General features: G+C 38.9%; 1 protein-coding gene across 1 annotated transcript; it reads right to left on the minus strand.

Moving 5' to 3' along the window:
• Positions 1-378: 378 nt before the first annotated feature.
• LOC118753628 lies at positions 379-991 on the minus strand (the record flags this gene model as incomplete). Its single annotated transcript, XM_036488502.1, has 1 exon — positions 379-991. A coding segment is annotated over exon 1 (613 nt), but the record flags the coding sequence as incomplete, so codon positions are not given.
• Positions 992-16,672: the final 15,681 nt, after the last annotated feature.

The raw sequence follows: 16,672 nt of genomic DNA on the forward strand, positions 1-16,672 counted from the left end.
TATTATTGCCTTTACAAAATTTGCACAGAATCTTGGCTACGCTTGTTTGGTAGGCCCCGTGCCTTTTCTGAGTTTCATTGTTTTTGCTATTTTGGGGCTTTGAAAATCGAGGGTGTTTTACAGCTTTAATATCTGATATTGTTTCAAGTGTTTGAAACCTATTCGAGAGGAATTTATCCATATCCTCCCACATGGAAATTTCAGTTTTATTTTCAATTGTTTGTTCCCAAAGAGCCAATGTACTCTCTGGCAATTTCGTAGAGCAGAGATATGTAACTATGGCGTCCCAATTGGATACGTCAATTTGATGACATCGCAAAGCCGATAAACAATTATTTATATTTCTTTGTAACTTTTTTAATGAGGTACTGCACTCACTTTCTACTGACTCTAGGTTAAAAAGAATTTTTATCTGCGAATTCACTAGAATGAGTTTATTCTCGAACCTATCACATAGCTTTTTCCATGCAGTATTGAAGCCCTCGTTTGTAACATCACATTTGCTAACAATCTCTTTGGCCTCCCCCTGAGTTTTCTGGTTCAAATGAAACAACTTTTCTACAGGAGTGAGGCGCTTATTATTGATATAAATGGCCGTAAACATGTCACGGAATGTAGGCCACGAGAGATAATCGCCTTTGAACACATCCGTATCACACGGTGGGAGATGGATGTTGTGTTCTCTGGCCGACATATCCTCGGTATCTTTGTCACTTTTGACGAGCTTCGCATGGAATTCTGCCATGTTCGACATGCAGCGCAGATAAGTAGAATAGGTGCTTTTATACTTAGCCTTCACTGAGGCTGATTTTGCTTCTACCGCACCTGAACTTAAATACTCTTCGTACGCTATCTTTGCTTTCCTCCACATGGCTTTCAGTTCCTCTTGCTGGATGGCAAGAGTGTATTTTGTGTGCTCTGTTTCAGTCATGCTATTGTAGTCGGCCTCAAACTCAGGCACAACATCAGCTAATCGGATAAATGTTTCCATTTTTAAGATCCTAATGAAAATAAGTTACGAGAGCACTACGAAAATGATAACTATCCCAAAGTTTTAAGCGAATAAACCACCACAATCAAATAAGTTAACACCGCAATTTAGGTGCAATTTCGCAAGGATATCAAATTATTTATTAAATATCAAGCGTAATATATGTATGTAAATATATGTATATATGTATACTCGCGTACACTAATGAAAATCTTCTAAGATTACAGGAACTGATACTCGCCAACCAACTCTCAGCGAAATATTTGCGTATAAATGTGAAATAATTCAACTGTGCTACGCAGATATTATTTTTGTTGATTAATCGTTCAAAGTGATCTTGTGGATGCAGAATTGCAGAAGTTAAAAAGTGTCCCAATGTGAAACCAAATGTGTGTAACAAGTGCAGTCACAAGTGAGGTTATGTATCCTCAACTCAGTGAATTGTTGTTAGTGCCGATGATTTGACCAATTAACAAATGCTTGCAACACGATTGTTTGAAAATATTGAAAGCAAACTCGATGTGAAAAACAATAAAATCGATGCTTTGCAAATTTGAATAAGTGATTTTGAAAACACGAAATTAAATATAATTAAAAAAAAACTTGTAAAAAGTGTGCTCGCTATAAATTAAGGTTACACTAACAACTGAGGTGGTGTTAAGCACAGAAAAATTTACTCTAACCCACACTTGTGTAAGCACAGAAAAATTTACTCTAACCCACACTTGTGTATTGCTGCAGATATTTGTTCACAACGTTATTTACTAATTAAGTGCGAAATACACAAAAAGTGATATCAATGCACTGATGATTTCCACAAGATCACTCGCGAGAATTTTGGATATGCGCAGGTTTTTGGGCTTTTAAATATTTGCCGTATTACGTATACGAGAATGTGCGAGAAATTTGAAATGTCAACCACATACCTTTAAAACTCCTGAATGTTTTTTAATGTGGTGCTGGTGCTTAATTTGGGTGTTGTGTACTGATGTGGTACGTTCCCGACTTATGGTAACTTCACGCTAGTGTTTGTGGCAATTCTCCAGTTGATGCTGGCGGACGGTTGTATGCGCAGATGTAATAATCTGGAGATTTGTGACCGCTAGTGACCCTTGACCGCTGGTATATTCAAAGAATGGCGCCTTTGTTTAGCTGCAGTGGACTGTATTTGCTTTGCTATGGTTAATTATAGTTCCTGGCGAAGATGGACCATGAAAAACCCTGGCGATTTAATGGGTATAGACTCGATAAGTGCACCAGTGTTTTTTATTGGAAAAATAAGAAAACAAAAGCACCAGGTTTTAGTTTGAAATACAATTAAGTTTGGCGGTTTATTTAATAGGTATATTAAAATTCAAGGGGGCTTACAATATTACCTTGATTATGAAGTGGTGTGGTGGCGGAACGTCCGTAATCGCTGGTGATTGAAATCCAATAGAATATTTAAAAGGTTAGAAACTGAAGTCGAACCCTCTAAACGGTTTGAAGAGTTCCGTTTTCAGGGGAAATTTAACGAAAGTGCACTGACAGGAAAAGTGCAGTTTTTCTCTTTGTCTTGTTTCACATTCGAAAGTGTATGTGTGTGCATCTGTTAAATTAACATTAGGGTGGTGCACCCAATAATTTAATTTAAGTATTCGATTTAGCGTGGAGGCCTAAACACCAACTATAATTGAATTATTTTCTTCTTACTTTTTACAGTACAGTTTAAGAAAGTTCCAACATTATGTGAAAACCTTAAAAAAATCCTAAAATATTTTGTTTGAATTGAAAATTCAGTACAAATCAGTATAAATTTTGACAAATCTGGACATTAGCGTACTGATTGAAGAAATTAATAAAATCAGTACAAGAGCTGAAAAATCAGTACTGTACTGATAAAAGCAGTACGCCTGGCAACCGTATTTCAATCAGCTTTAATAAAGCTAATATAGGTCCAGTGTTCCGCGGAAGCAAAGTCGGCAGATTTATCGATCGAGATGACTATGGGCAGATGGTCTGATGCTAAGATCAGCATAGGTCGCCATGATATGCTGTTTATCAGACCAGCGCTGACGATTGTTATGTCTGGCGAGCTGCAGCAGCTGCCCATAATTCTGCCAAGAGCGTCATCGTTCATTGTGCAGAACGCCGAATCGTCTATCTGCTCAGCCAAGTGCGTTCCCCGACGATCATTTGACCGGATAGCAATACCCTCACATTCTAGGATCGTATCCCTGCGGTCGATGTCTGCTTCGATGAGACGATACTGCGCGCTGTGGTGGGTGATGAACGCTAGGTCACCACCATAATCTCGCTCGCGATCTCAACGAAGCACATTTATCCGGCGCAATTCAACAATGTTGAATTGCTGTGCAACTTCGTCTCTTGGACCGCAACTATCAATATTCCATGCCGACCCATGAAGACGTAGATAACCGATCTTGCTCTGAAGTCTGTTACAGTTGAATTGAAGGAGCTTCGTGTGGTTCGGGAGACGTGTTGTTATGCGGGGGGTGAGGGATGTGTGTTGCCTGACCGCCATTGGCTGTATGCGCTGCTGTGGAATGTGCTGCCCTGTGGTGGTATGTTGCCAACAACGTTTCTTTGTGATACTGGCTAGCGTCTTGAGGACCTTGTTGCGGCTTTGTACTTTAATGACAATTGCGGTTGTATGCGCCGAGAAGCAGACTGTCGCGGGTTATTCCGAGTATTTTCGGGTTATTCACCGTTGGGATTGGTTCGTCATCGACGTCAATACCCAGTCTCAGTCTAACCTCCTTCGTCCAGGTGGTGAAAAGTGTTGCTGAGAATTTTGTAGGGTAGAGGGTTAGGCTCGGTGGAGTGAAAAAGCGAGAAAGCTTGGAGAGATAACCGTTTACTTTCGAGCACAAGTCATCAGTTCCATTCCCAGACGCCATTATCGAACAATCGTCAGCATAAGAGACAATCGAGACTGCTTCTGGTGGCTGAGGGAGCTTAGAAATGAAAAAGTTAAACAGTAGTGGGGAAAGAACACCACCCTGTGGGAACCCCTATTTTATTTTCCAGGGTTTGCTCGATTTGTATCTAAAACTGACAGATCTGGTCAAGTACAAAATCACTATTTTCAAGAGTAATTAATGAGGCACAGTACTAGCGTTGAACAGCAATAAATACACCACCTCCGCGCGAGCGACCAGTTTTCTCAGCATCTCTGTCCTTGCGAAAGAGGACAAACAAATTTGGAAAATTCAGCATCATAAAAGTTCGGATTTAACCAGGTCTCAATAATAACAAATATTCCATAGTCTAATTGCGAGCTGCTCACTTTAACAGCGTGCGATTTAATTCTAAGGCCAAAGGCATTTTGAAAATAAATAGTTAGCCCCCCAGTGACCAACTTTTTATCAGTAGCAGCTACGGCGCATCTTGTGTACTTTCCTCTCTGGCTAAAAAATGAAACGGACGTACTTTTACACCCAGTGGCCACAGGTCTGCTGACGAAACTTTATTATAAAACGCATAGGCAACACCAACTTTAAAATTGACTTTTGTATATGAATCGGGAGCCGCATCTTTTTTTTATTAGTCTATGACAAACTAAGTTGTAGGCAATAAACTAAATGTTTTGAACCCGGCTTGAGTAAAACAATTAAAAAGTCGATTTCAAATCTTTTATTTAATTAATATTCAACAACCTTCGCCGCAGGTTAAAAAATCTTAGTTTTGCTACTGACCCTTTCACTTAATTTTCCGAATGTCGTTTTCTGCTCCCGTTCGTGTGTATCTACCGTCTTAGCGAACGAACTCAACCGTTCAGTTTCTCCCCTTTGTCGCTTATCATATCGATGCCCAATCAGCAAACGACTCACGCTGAGCTTTATTTGTCGCGAGGCAAAGCTCTCTGTGGTGATGCTGCGAGACTGTTTGCAACATAAGTATTGTTTATTAATGTTAGCATGCTTGACGATGTAATCCAAAATTTTATCCTCAGAAACCGAACGATGAAATGAAGAAATGTGAAGCCATTTCATTCGTACACCAACCTCGAGATCTTTGTTTACGTTAGAGGCAATGATACTCTGAAGCTTCTGTCGATTGTTCTCATCAGTGCGTTTACCAGTAGCAGCAATACCAACAACATCCTGAACAGCATTATTAGCATTATAACCAGCGTAACCGAAAGCAAGCATGGAGGCATAAGTGCTGCTAGCAGTTCCAACATTAATGTTCTGTCAGCAACAGTGTTTTCATTTGCAGAAGATAAATCGCCAACTTTAGTGGGGATTCGTGAGAGTTTTATCATTATCAGCAGCACCAAAGGCAGGGGCCAAAGATGAAGAAAAAGGGCGGTTTCGGTTATGACCACGAGTTATCTGGGTGTTTATGGCGTTAAGTGCTCTCTTTGTGCTGTGAACTTTACGAAACCCATGTTGATGCCTCGCTAAGGCCAGGTGGTTTGTATTGTGTGGGGGAATAAGGGCATCAGGGGAAACGAGAGTAATTAGGAACACTCTCTTTTTATCCAGATGGCTGGAATGATGACAGTGGCCATAGTGAGGTTGAGGACCTTGGTCAAAAACTCTACTCTCGCAGGACTCAAAGTTTTCAGCATCAGCTGCAAATTCTGTCGGCTCCAATGGCTTTGGGGACTTTCGCCTTCCCCGTGGCTACTCTCACTTCCCCGCTGGTGAAAACAAGAGGCGCACTAGGTGATGGCAGTTTGTGCTGCCCTCTGGTCACTCGACGCTTGGCTTTGTCCGCCGGAGGATGCAGTATGAACTGTCGGCTAAAGTAGCTTGCGCATCTCTCCGGATCCGACGAGGCGTGGTCGCCGAAAGAGATTTCAACTCTGTCGTCACACTTCGACGGATTAGACAGTGACCTCACGGTTGATCACAGCTTGCTCACACCAGAGGCGAAGTTACATGTCTTCAGATGCTTTTCCCACTTCTTCCGCTTATGTACACTAGTTGCTTAATCTCCGCGTTGAGGTCCCTGTTACGGGGATTTTCAGGATCGGCCTGACGGAGGTTGTTACGCTCATCGGCTAGCACAGCCGCTTCAGCAGGAAAATTTTGACGGGGGTTCGAAATGCATTCTGCTGGAATGAAGCGGGCCGCAGCAGCAGTGACAACCCTACGGAGCTTACGCTCACCTACGTGAGGGTCGGTTGGTGTGGGTAGGGCAGTGAAGGTGCTTTCAGTAACTTCCGCGAAGCCGTGCCAATCAGCTTTAGAAAAATTGACATAGGTTCGGTGATCCGCGAAAGCAAAGTCGGCAGGCTTATCAATAGAAATGATTATGGGCAGATGGTCTGATGCACAGTTGCCAACTTGGTGCTTCAAGCACTAGATTTAGTGCTTTTTGATAATTAAAACGCCACAAAAATTACTTAGTGCATAGTGCCTTTTTAGTGCTTTTTTTTAACTAATATTACTCCGAGATAGTTAAAACCTGAAATAATTTGAAATATTATAAGCTATGGTGTCTCATGAAGATGCGGAATTTACAAGAATATACAAATTTAAATGCACTAAAATACAACCTTGATTGATAAAAAGCTGAAGCTGCAAACCCACCTTGTTGAATTCTATTGGCGTTGAAAATGCTAGTACGCAGGTAAGTTAAGTATTTCTTTTTTACTTTTCTAATTGTTTGTACAAATTTTGATTTTTTTACCAGCTGAGTAAAACACATCGTTTCTTGGTGCTGAATTTAAATCTGGCCGCACAATTTCTCGAGTACTAGAATTTTTAGATATCCTACCCCCAGATTGCCAAACACACGGTTTTTTGCGATATTTGAGGTTAAATAATGAAAACAGCAAATGGTTTGCTCATTTCTACTTAGGGCATTATTTTCGTTTGTTGCGATTCGATTTTTCTTTCTTGAGATATACTAGTTTTAATAGTACTTCGGTATTACGTCGTAAGCACGAGTCATCATAGCATGTGTAGAGGCTATTCAATCGTTATGAGCGAAAACGTTTTGTGTATTGATTTATGTATGTATTCTTGTAAATACTGTTAATTTTTGGCTTTTGTTAAATACAATCTGTTATGAAAAAAGCATCCTTTGATAAAAAAAATGGTGCTTTTAGTTTGGTAAAACGCTTTTTTCCAAGTTTTTGGTGCTTTCTGAAAATCAAAAGTTGGCAACACTGATCTGACGCAAAGTTCGCATAGGTCGCCACATTATGCTATTTATCACACCAGCACTTACGATTTTAATGTCAGGCGAGGTACTGCAGCTGCCCATAATCCGTGTGGGTGCAACGTCGTACATTGTGCAGAACTTCAGTTCGTTTACCTGCTCAGCCAAGTGTGTTCCCCTACGATCATTTGACAGGCTTGAATGCCAAAGATAGTGGTGCGCGTTAAAGTCACCAACTACCCTAAGGTTTTCACCACTGAGGAGCGCACTTATTTGAGGGTGATATCCTGCCGGTCCGCTGGTGACAGGGGCATGGTGTGCCTGAACCAAGTTTAAATACGAAGTCAGAGCACATCCTATACTATTTTTTTTATTTGTTTGAAACAATTTAAGACCAAAATGAAAATAATCCCCCAGATAAAAAATTATACTTTTTTTTTACTTTTTTCTATTCGTTCTTTCCTTTGAATTTCAACAGTAGAATAAAACATAAGGTAGAATGTGAGGGTAAATATCAATTAGAGAACACATGAAATAAGTTGTACATAAAATGTAATACTTAACAGGAATTCAGTTTTAAATATTGAAATATTATAACTACAATTCATAATTGCTTATAAGCCAGGGACGGAAAACAATCATTATTTTTTAATTTTAACCAAAAAAAAAACAACAGTTGTAATCGTCGTAGAAATCAAAGTTTAATCGTCGTTCGCGCCGAGCAGTCGTGTTTCTCTTCGCTCTCATATAGTTATTATTTTTCATATAGTTATTTATTTGCTAATTATTAGCATGGTGCACATAAATCAATCTAAGGCTCTTTTATTAGTATTGGATTTGTTTAAGTCAATTAACTTTTGGTAAATCCATTTAATATGCCTTGTGTTTGTGGGTAGAAAGTTGAACGCCCTGAATTTTAAGTGCAGTGCTCTAAGTGCACTGAGTTTTTTCATCTCAAATGCATCGACATTCAACAGGCTGATCTCGAGTACTTGCTGAGCATAGATAAGCCGTTTTTCTGTAATGTTTGTTTGGATTTGCGCCGTAAGTTAATTCGTTCTCCTCCACCACCGTCTGCGGTTGTGGATATGAGTGCCGAGTGCCAAAGTAAAAACTCTCATGGAAACGTAATTAAACAACAAAGGTTACCTACTGTTGCCGATGAGCTTGCCGAAATTAAAGCGGTTAATGCTCGCCTTTTGTCTACTGCCAGTGCCCTTCATGAAGAAAATAAGTGTTTATTGCAAAAGTCTGACACTCTTCAAGTGGAGATTCATGAATTGCACACTAAACTTGTTGCTAAAGATGCTACATTGTCTCTCCCGCTATCGGAATTTAAGGGTTTGCGTGTTGTTGTTACTATCTGCCTAGCTCAAAATGCAAATTTGGAAGTTGATGAAAACAAACAATAAAATCGTCATCTTCATGCTCTTTGCCTACTGGTTCTATTGCTTCGCCCGCTGCTGCTGCTCATAACCCATATAGAGACTCTGTCACTGAAATTAATGGAAACAAACAAATAAAATCGTCATTTTCATGCTCTTTGCCTGGTAGTGCTATTGCTTCGCCTGCTGTTGCTGCTCATAACTCATATAGCGACTCTGTCACTGGCGCGGGGAGCGCTGAACTACCGCCTCGCTCTACTAATTCGGAAATTAACGAAAACAAACAATTAAAATCATATAGTGACACTGTCGCTGGCGTGGGGAGCGCTAAACTGCCGCCTCGCTCTGCTACTGCGGCGCATGCAGCGTCGACGCTATTCCCCATGTTACTACTACTGGCACCAATGTAGTGACTGGGATGCCAACTCAGATGAATGCGGCTATTCCAGTTAGTGCTGCTGTTTCAACGTTTCACTCTGTGCAAATATCAAATGTCAATGTCTCTTACGCTGCTGCTTCTGCACCTAATCCACGTATCTATAGTGATTTTAGTGAAATGTGGAAAAATTGCAAAGTGTCACCTACTCATCCCAAATATGCAGACAGAATACCTACAGCAGTCCAAACCTACAACAGTCGACATATCTGACAGTGAAAATTAGATCCAAGCTTGTAATGTCACTCCATAAATGACGCATGGACCACCTGCTTTAAATGGGTACTCCTGTAAAATACTTTTGAACAAAGTAGCCCTTTTGGGCGAGATTTGTAGCAATAACTGGAATGCTGATCAAATCTTGATGCAGTTGTGTCGTTTTGTTTCACTTGCGATCTAAAGGATAACTTCCAGGACGCAATATCGTATTTAAGAAAAGCTACCATGCACTAAATGTTTGTACCACGCCGAAACTTCACGTCATGTTTTTTCATGTTGCGGAGTTTTGCAGCCAGAAAGCAAAAGGCTTGGCTTTTTAGTGAGCAAGGCGTAGAATCAGTCCACCATGATTTTAGTGAAACGTGGAAAAATTACAAAGTATCCCAAATATACAGACAGAATACTTACAGCTGTCCAAGCCTTCAACTGTGGACATATTTGATACTTTTATAAGTAATTATGAATTATAGTTATGAAATTTTAATATTTAAAACTGAATTGCATGTTATGTTAATAAATTTTGTGTACAAGTTATTTTATGTGTTCTTTAATTGATGTTTAACCTCACATACCACCTTATGTTTTTAATCTATGTTGAAATTCAAAGGAAAGAACGTGTCAAAAAATTAAAAAAAAAAAATTATTTTCAAGGCGAATTAATATAAGGTGATAGCAGTTGTACAAAAACAAAATTTACATGTATTTTGTTTTTGCTTTGGCGGCGTAAACTGTCAAAATCAAGGCGAAATCATTTGACACTACTGGCCAAGGCGAATTTATATGTGACAGTTCTATTATTCGTTTGATTATATTTTGGTTCTATTAGAAAAAGTTAATTTGTTTTAGAGAATATTTTAAATGATTTATATATGAAAAAATTTGTGAAAGTGGATTTGGAACCACCACCAAGCATGCACAACAAGCCAACGACACCCTCTTGGAACAAGCACATGTTCAGGAGGCGGTGCAGTTGAATCTGTTGGTCCCGCTACCCACTGACAACATGCACACAAAAGCTTTCACGCCCCACTAAACATCTAATTGATGCATTAAAAAATACATGCAATGATAAAAATATTTTGTTTTTATCATGGTTTATGTCAAATTTTAGGACGTTGTTTAATCTTTTTGTGCTGCTAATTATTATTTCCGCCTCATCACCCGAACTGGAATCAATTACAATATGCGCCTCCTCGTCAACACCATCCTCCTTTAATTTACAGTGACACTTAAATAGTGCGGTGCGTGTCCAAAAACCCATAATGCAAACTAGGGTATAGTAGGGATGCCAATACTAGCGTGATCCTGGGATTTCGGAATAGTTTTAAAGTAATCCTGGGATCCCGATATTCATCCCGGGATTCACCTTGAGATATAACTTTTATGAATAACTGAAAGCATACTAACATACCATGAAATAAGGCAATTTAAAATTTACGACAAAGTGATTTTAAAAATCACATATTTATTAATACAGACAAATCTTAAAGTATGTATCTAATACATTTTTAAATTACATTTAAAAAATAATGTGATTGAGGAATAAAAAAAGCATCCCCAGCGCGTAGACACCCAGCTCGAGCGTTACGCCACCACCAAGACTACGGCAGTTAAGAAATAAATGTTATGATTGTATACATATGTAGTTACATACATTTGTAAGTAATGAAATTTTAACCACATGTTAACATTACTCATATCACCCACTTTCTGCATTGGCAGCCCAAATGTCCAACTCACATGCTCCACATCGCCCAATTCGCCACTTTCAATCTGGTTGCGTATGTGGAGATAGACGGGTAGACAGCGTGACCAAATTTCCTGCATGCAAATTTCTTTGCAAAGCTTGATCTTCATTCATGCAAAGTGGTTTCTCGCAGACCACATAATTGCCATGATCTAGCAAAATCATCAGCTATCACACTTGATCAAGTTTTCACTTCTAGAAGTTTTGGAGCATATGAGAATTTGAGACGAAACGGTTCCGCAACTAAAAAATTTATCCGACGATCGAACAAATTTTCGGTTGGCAGATTGTAGCAGCAGCATGAGACACCCTAAGAATTGGATGTATTGTTAAATAAAAGCTTGTGAACTAACTCGAAAATCTAACTTACTTGAAAATCGTTTTATTGCATTGATATATCCAAATACAAATAATTTAAATTCAAGAGTGCGAAACCATGAATGGCGAGGTATTTGTCCCATAAGCGTATGGTGCAATGCAGTGGCAGCTCACATGTTAGTAAAGTGTTCATCCAACAAAAAGAGAACTGAAGAGAAACTAGTTGCTATGTATATTAGGGTTGGTATTGCGGTTGATTTCGCACGTTCGAAGAAGTTGGTAAATCCCGATGAGCTTCCATACATTTATCGCCGCTGTGTAATTTTTTTTTTGATATTCGCGAATCTATAAAATTTAAGTTAAATGAAATATATGTATATGTGCAGTGATTATATGTTCAGGGGCCGTTAACTTATCTATTTTAAGGTATAGTTAAATCATTAGTTAAATTTATCTACATAAAATCCCACAGAATTAACTAATAATTTAACTACACTTTAAAATAGATAAGTTAACGGCCCTAAGTGATATTAATTGAAATTTTATTTACTTTGTGTGTATTAAAACTTCAATAGTATGAAACTAAAGTCATCGGTGATATAGGCCTGAAAGAGATATTAATGCCAGTAAATATACAATGCAAAGTTAATGAAAGATTAGAAAAATGGGCATGGTTAAGTAAATGAATTTACCTTACTATAATCAGAGCTTAATTTTTAAGAATTTTTTAAGACCAACTATTCTTTGCTTTGCTTTTTGAATTTTCAAGCGTTTGTTCAAATTACGTACACGGAAATGAATCCTACACTTGAAAAAGAATTTTTTTATATTTTCTGGGAGTTCAATGTCGGTGCTGCTATCAACCAAACGCTGCTTTAAGTTCTTACAATGAACAATTTCTGAAGAATTCAGGTTGTTAAAAAGGAGTTCTAGCCTTTTTATCGCATTTAAAAATAATGGGGACGGTTTATGCAGATATCCCTTAGATACCTGGTCAACCCAAGTAAACGAACTCTCAGAGCTTTTGTACTCCTCCAGATTAAGCTTTTTTATTATGAATCCGGAAATATATTCCAAGGCGTCTTCGTGGAGGGTGTCGCAGTCGTCTGTATGCGGAGAGTTAAGTGCAGTAATAACATCCGGCTCCATTTCTTCATCAAATTTGTCATCAGCAGCAAGTTCATCGTAAGCCTCAGAATCAGTAATTCCGCTCAAAGAGCATTCTTTTGATTTCGGCAGGTCCTGAGACTCAGAAAAACTTAGCCACTCGGTGCTATCTTTTGCAACATTTCCTGTGCCCTGCAATATCTCGGTATTCCGCGCTACAAAAGATGGGCGTGTATTTAATTATTAATAATCGATATAAAATTTAGTACCTAAGATGTATTTTCGGAGCCTATATTTGAATTCCTTTGGTGTTGGATGGTCATTTAGACCACCTTTACTACGTATAGCACCAAAGAAATGCTCCAATACATCTTGATTAAGCCAGTCAGTCAAAATAAATTCCACATTTGAATTTTTGTGCACGTTTTCGTAAAGCATAACCAAAGCTCTATTTGTCATAATAATTCCTTTTTGGAAATGTTCCAACCCGTTCTTGTTAAGAATGACGGGGGACAGCATGTATTCGTTCATACGATTCAAAACATCCATTTGGTTTGATAATGCTGTTCCAAAAGGTTCCTTTGGGGATAAAGTCATAATTAAACAATAGGACTAGCTACCCAGCAAGAAAAATATCGGGTAAATTACATTGAAAGTTTTTATGAATTTCTTAAGGATGAACTGACAAAACTACCCGAAACTCTTGTATACATGTGATCTTTTAACCCTTTCTTATTAACGCACTTAAGCGGCAGGTATGTGCGGAAGTCTTGGTTCAAGAGTTTTTGAATGTAGTAGAGTTTCGAGTAGTCGCGTCTTGTTACATAGATCCCTATCTGATATGAGATACCTTTCCAGGATAACCAAAAGTTTTCATACTGGAATTCAGCACATCAAACCAGTCATTTACCAACTGTATTAAATCTGCTGTCGCCGTTGGTTTGTATAGTTCGTAGCCCAAAGAGTAACAACGTCTGATAGCACTGGCAGTGGTGTTTGAGAACAGCTGCGCTGCGAGCTTAACTTTTTGCCGACCTGAAAATTTGTTTAAATTTTATACTTGTATGATATTCTGTATATTTATATATCGATGACTGAGGTATCTCAGAAAACTTTTCAAGAACGCCCTACTTCAGAATTTGATTGGAAAACGTCCTTTTTTGAATCGGCAGCGGATATAGGGCGCTCTTCGACCAAATTCTGAGATGGGGCGTTTTTCAATCAAATTCTGTGTAAGGCATTCTTGAAAAATTTTCTGAAATAGGGCGTTTTCGAACTGGCTGCCGAGATAGGGCGATCTTCCACTTAGCCATCGATATTTACCTATTCCGTTAACTGATAAATGCTCATCAGATAATTTAAAAGCTATTGACGCATCCGATTGCGATGTAAATTTCATTAAATCACATATAGCGCGAGTCGTTATAAGTTCACCTCTCCACAACAACCCCGTGTCCAAAAAATGGTTTCTGATTAGTTTCAGCAAATGTGGTGCATCTGCGAATGTGAAAACTTTTGCGCTTTCGTCCGCAGGGTTTTGGAACCACGGCTTATCTAAATACAAAATTGTTTAATCTGTATTATTCTTTTTCTCTTTTTTAATGCACATTTATATTTACAGAACTGAACTCAGTGTAAAAGATATGTGTGTATCTTACCAATTGACACACTCAAATCCTTCCATAGTTTTCGATTGGTGGGCCCCATGTCGCACACGATGGCTACTACTGGGAAACCTGCATTGTGAAGCGCCACAATTATGGAACCTAGTATTTTTTTGGTCATTTGACAATCGTAAGCGTAAAATACAGGTTGCTTCCACGCTTTTCGTAGCCCGCGCGCTATTACGACTTGCACGTTGTTAGCAGGTTTTCTCACGCAATCCGTTATCTGGTCATACTCGTAGGCTTCAACGACTTTCATCTCGTCAAATGCGAGTACACAAATTTTTTCATCGTCACAGAGTTGAGACTTGTGTTGCATAAAGTGAATTGTAGTATGGAGTATACCTTCGCTAATGTCGGTTTTGCGATACCAACGCTGCAACGTGGAAACGTGGGGGAGCGGAAACCCTTTCTCATATAAATGATTGTATGCTCTAGGTCCTGCAGCATGCAGACATATTGCGTCGGAAACATCCTTCCACGACCACTTCACAGATCTGTCTATGACCAATAAAGGTAACACATGGTTCTACGTTTAAACAAAAATTAATAAAACATACTAGGTACAATCATTTTTCTAATTTGACCCTCAGTGAATATTCTTTTTAAGGAATTAATAACTACATTTGCTTCTTCTAGTGCAGTTTGCAGTTTCTTGTTTTCTGCCTTAATCTTGTTAAGCTCTTTCTTCAAGTCAGATATTTCAGACCGGGCTTTGGGTTTTGTAATTACAAAGCTGGAAGCATGTTGTAGAAATAATAGCATTCACATACACATGAATTTATACTCATATGCATATGAATTATATACACTTACTCAGTTTGTGTTTCGCAGTCTTTAACACTGACTTCAATGCATTCAACTGGCGATATCAAATCCCACCCCTGAGCGTTAGTAATTTCAGTTAAATCTGGCGTATTTGTATGCACGAAACCCACTCTATAACATTTAATAAATTCAGTTACATAAAATCTTATAAATATATAACTTACTCTGACTGTTCATAACTTAAGTCCACTGGAAGGGCTGGGAGGCAGTTGGAGCTCGTCGAGGCAAATAAGGCAGTAGTTCGGCTGGGAGGCAGTTTGTACTCGTCGGAGCAAATAACGAAGGATGGTATGGTACGGCGTTCGGCATCAAATTCGCCCGTTTTGCCCCGTAAATAATGTCGGAATCAGCAAAGTGATCCGCACAAATTATGTCCCTAGCCCGAAATTGCACTCTGCACGCCTGGGTCCACAAGATCTTTCGCCTCTCGTCGGTCGGAATTCGGAAAAACGGACCCTTTCCCGTTTCTTCTTTCTTTGTACACAAGACGCACTTTCCCATGTTTCTTATTTTTAAACTTTTTCACAAATAATTCACAAAACTTCACAATTATTTTGAAAACTCAAGTCAGCTCACGCAGCTAGGTGAATTCGCCTTGTAAACAACTTTGTATTTGACATTTTAAGCCGTGAGGCGAATAAAAACATCTCAACAGCTGATCTAGTAACACCACCTTATATAAATTCGCCTTGATTATTTTATTCTTAAAACTCCATTTTTTCAAAAACTGTTCGGGGGACTGTTATCTTTCTGGTCTTAAATTGTTGAAAAAAAATATAAGTAAACAAATAAAAAATTAAAGCAGGATGTGCTACGACGTCGTATTTAAAGTTGGTTCATGTACACCGTGGGGGGTATTTATTCGTTAAATATTTCGAGCTCGACATCAGCCGACTGGATAGCAATACCCTGATATTCTAGGATGTCTGCTTCGATTATACGAAACTGCATGGTATGGTGCGAGATGAACTCTAGGCCACCACTTGCCACTCGCTTGCGATCTCGACGGTTCACGTTGTATCCGGCGCAAGTCAACAGTGTTGAATTGCCATGCAACTTTGCTTCCAGGACCGCAGTTATTAATATTCCATGCCGACCCATGAAGACTGTTATCTTCTCGGTCTTGCTCCGTAGTCCGTTACTGTTGAATTGTAATATCTTCGTGTGCCTAGGGAGACTTATTGGAATGTGGTGTGTGAGTGAGGTGTGTTGCTTGCCCGCCACTTTCTCTGTGTGCTGCTACCCTGTGGTGGTGGTGGGCGGCGTCTGAGATATTTCACCGACCTAAACGGGGTTAGATCGCCAAAACCCGAGTCATTCCGGTACGTACAGCCGGCAGTCGTGGGAATGATGTTAAGGATGTTGTGCAAATGGGCTTGGATTTGCAGTTGGAAATGCACTTGCAAATTTTTTGCTTGCTGCTGTAGAGTTAAATATGTTATTATAATTTCAAATGTTTATTTGAATAAAGGAAATTTTTGAATGAAAACAAATTCTCATATTGATATTTTCATGATACAATAATTTTTAGAAAGTAGTTTCACTTCAAAATTTTTGACATAAACCGTGTCTATGACAAACACGCAATGTGCCCACTGCTAAGATATAGAACTTGGGGATTATCGCTTGTTATTTTAGATATTTTTTAACAAAACATGTAAAGATTTATAGGTTTCATAGCTGATCACTTAATTTTTTATATAAATATATCTTCATGTACATATTTCAACGAGCCCTATCATTTAAATAGGCGGCCGATAAAGTCTGTGGTGTGCGGTTGCTCCTATAGCTGTGTCCTTACATTTATTCCGTATGTTGCAATATCCACGAAAGCAGCAGTTAATTTTTTATGAAGAAAAT

The sequence above is a fragment of the Rhagoletis pomonella genome, unplaced genomic scaffold (assembly GCF_013731165.1).
Source record: "Rhagoletis pomonella isolate Grant_MI unplaced genomic scaffold, Rhpom_1.0 Rhpom_scaffold_02686, whole genome shotgun sequence".
Taxonomy (NCBI): domain Eukaryota; kingdom Metazoa; phylum Arthropoda; class Insecta; order Diptera; family Tephritidae; genus Rhagoletis; species Rhagoletis pomonella.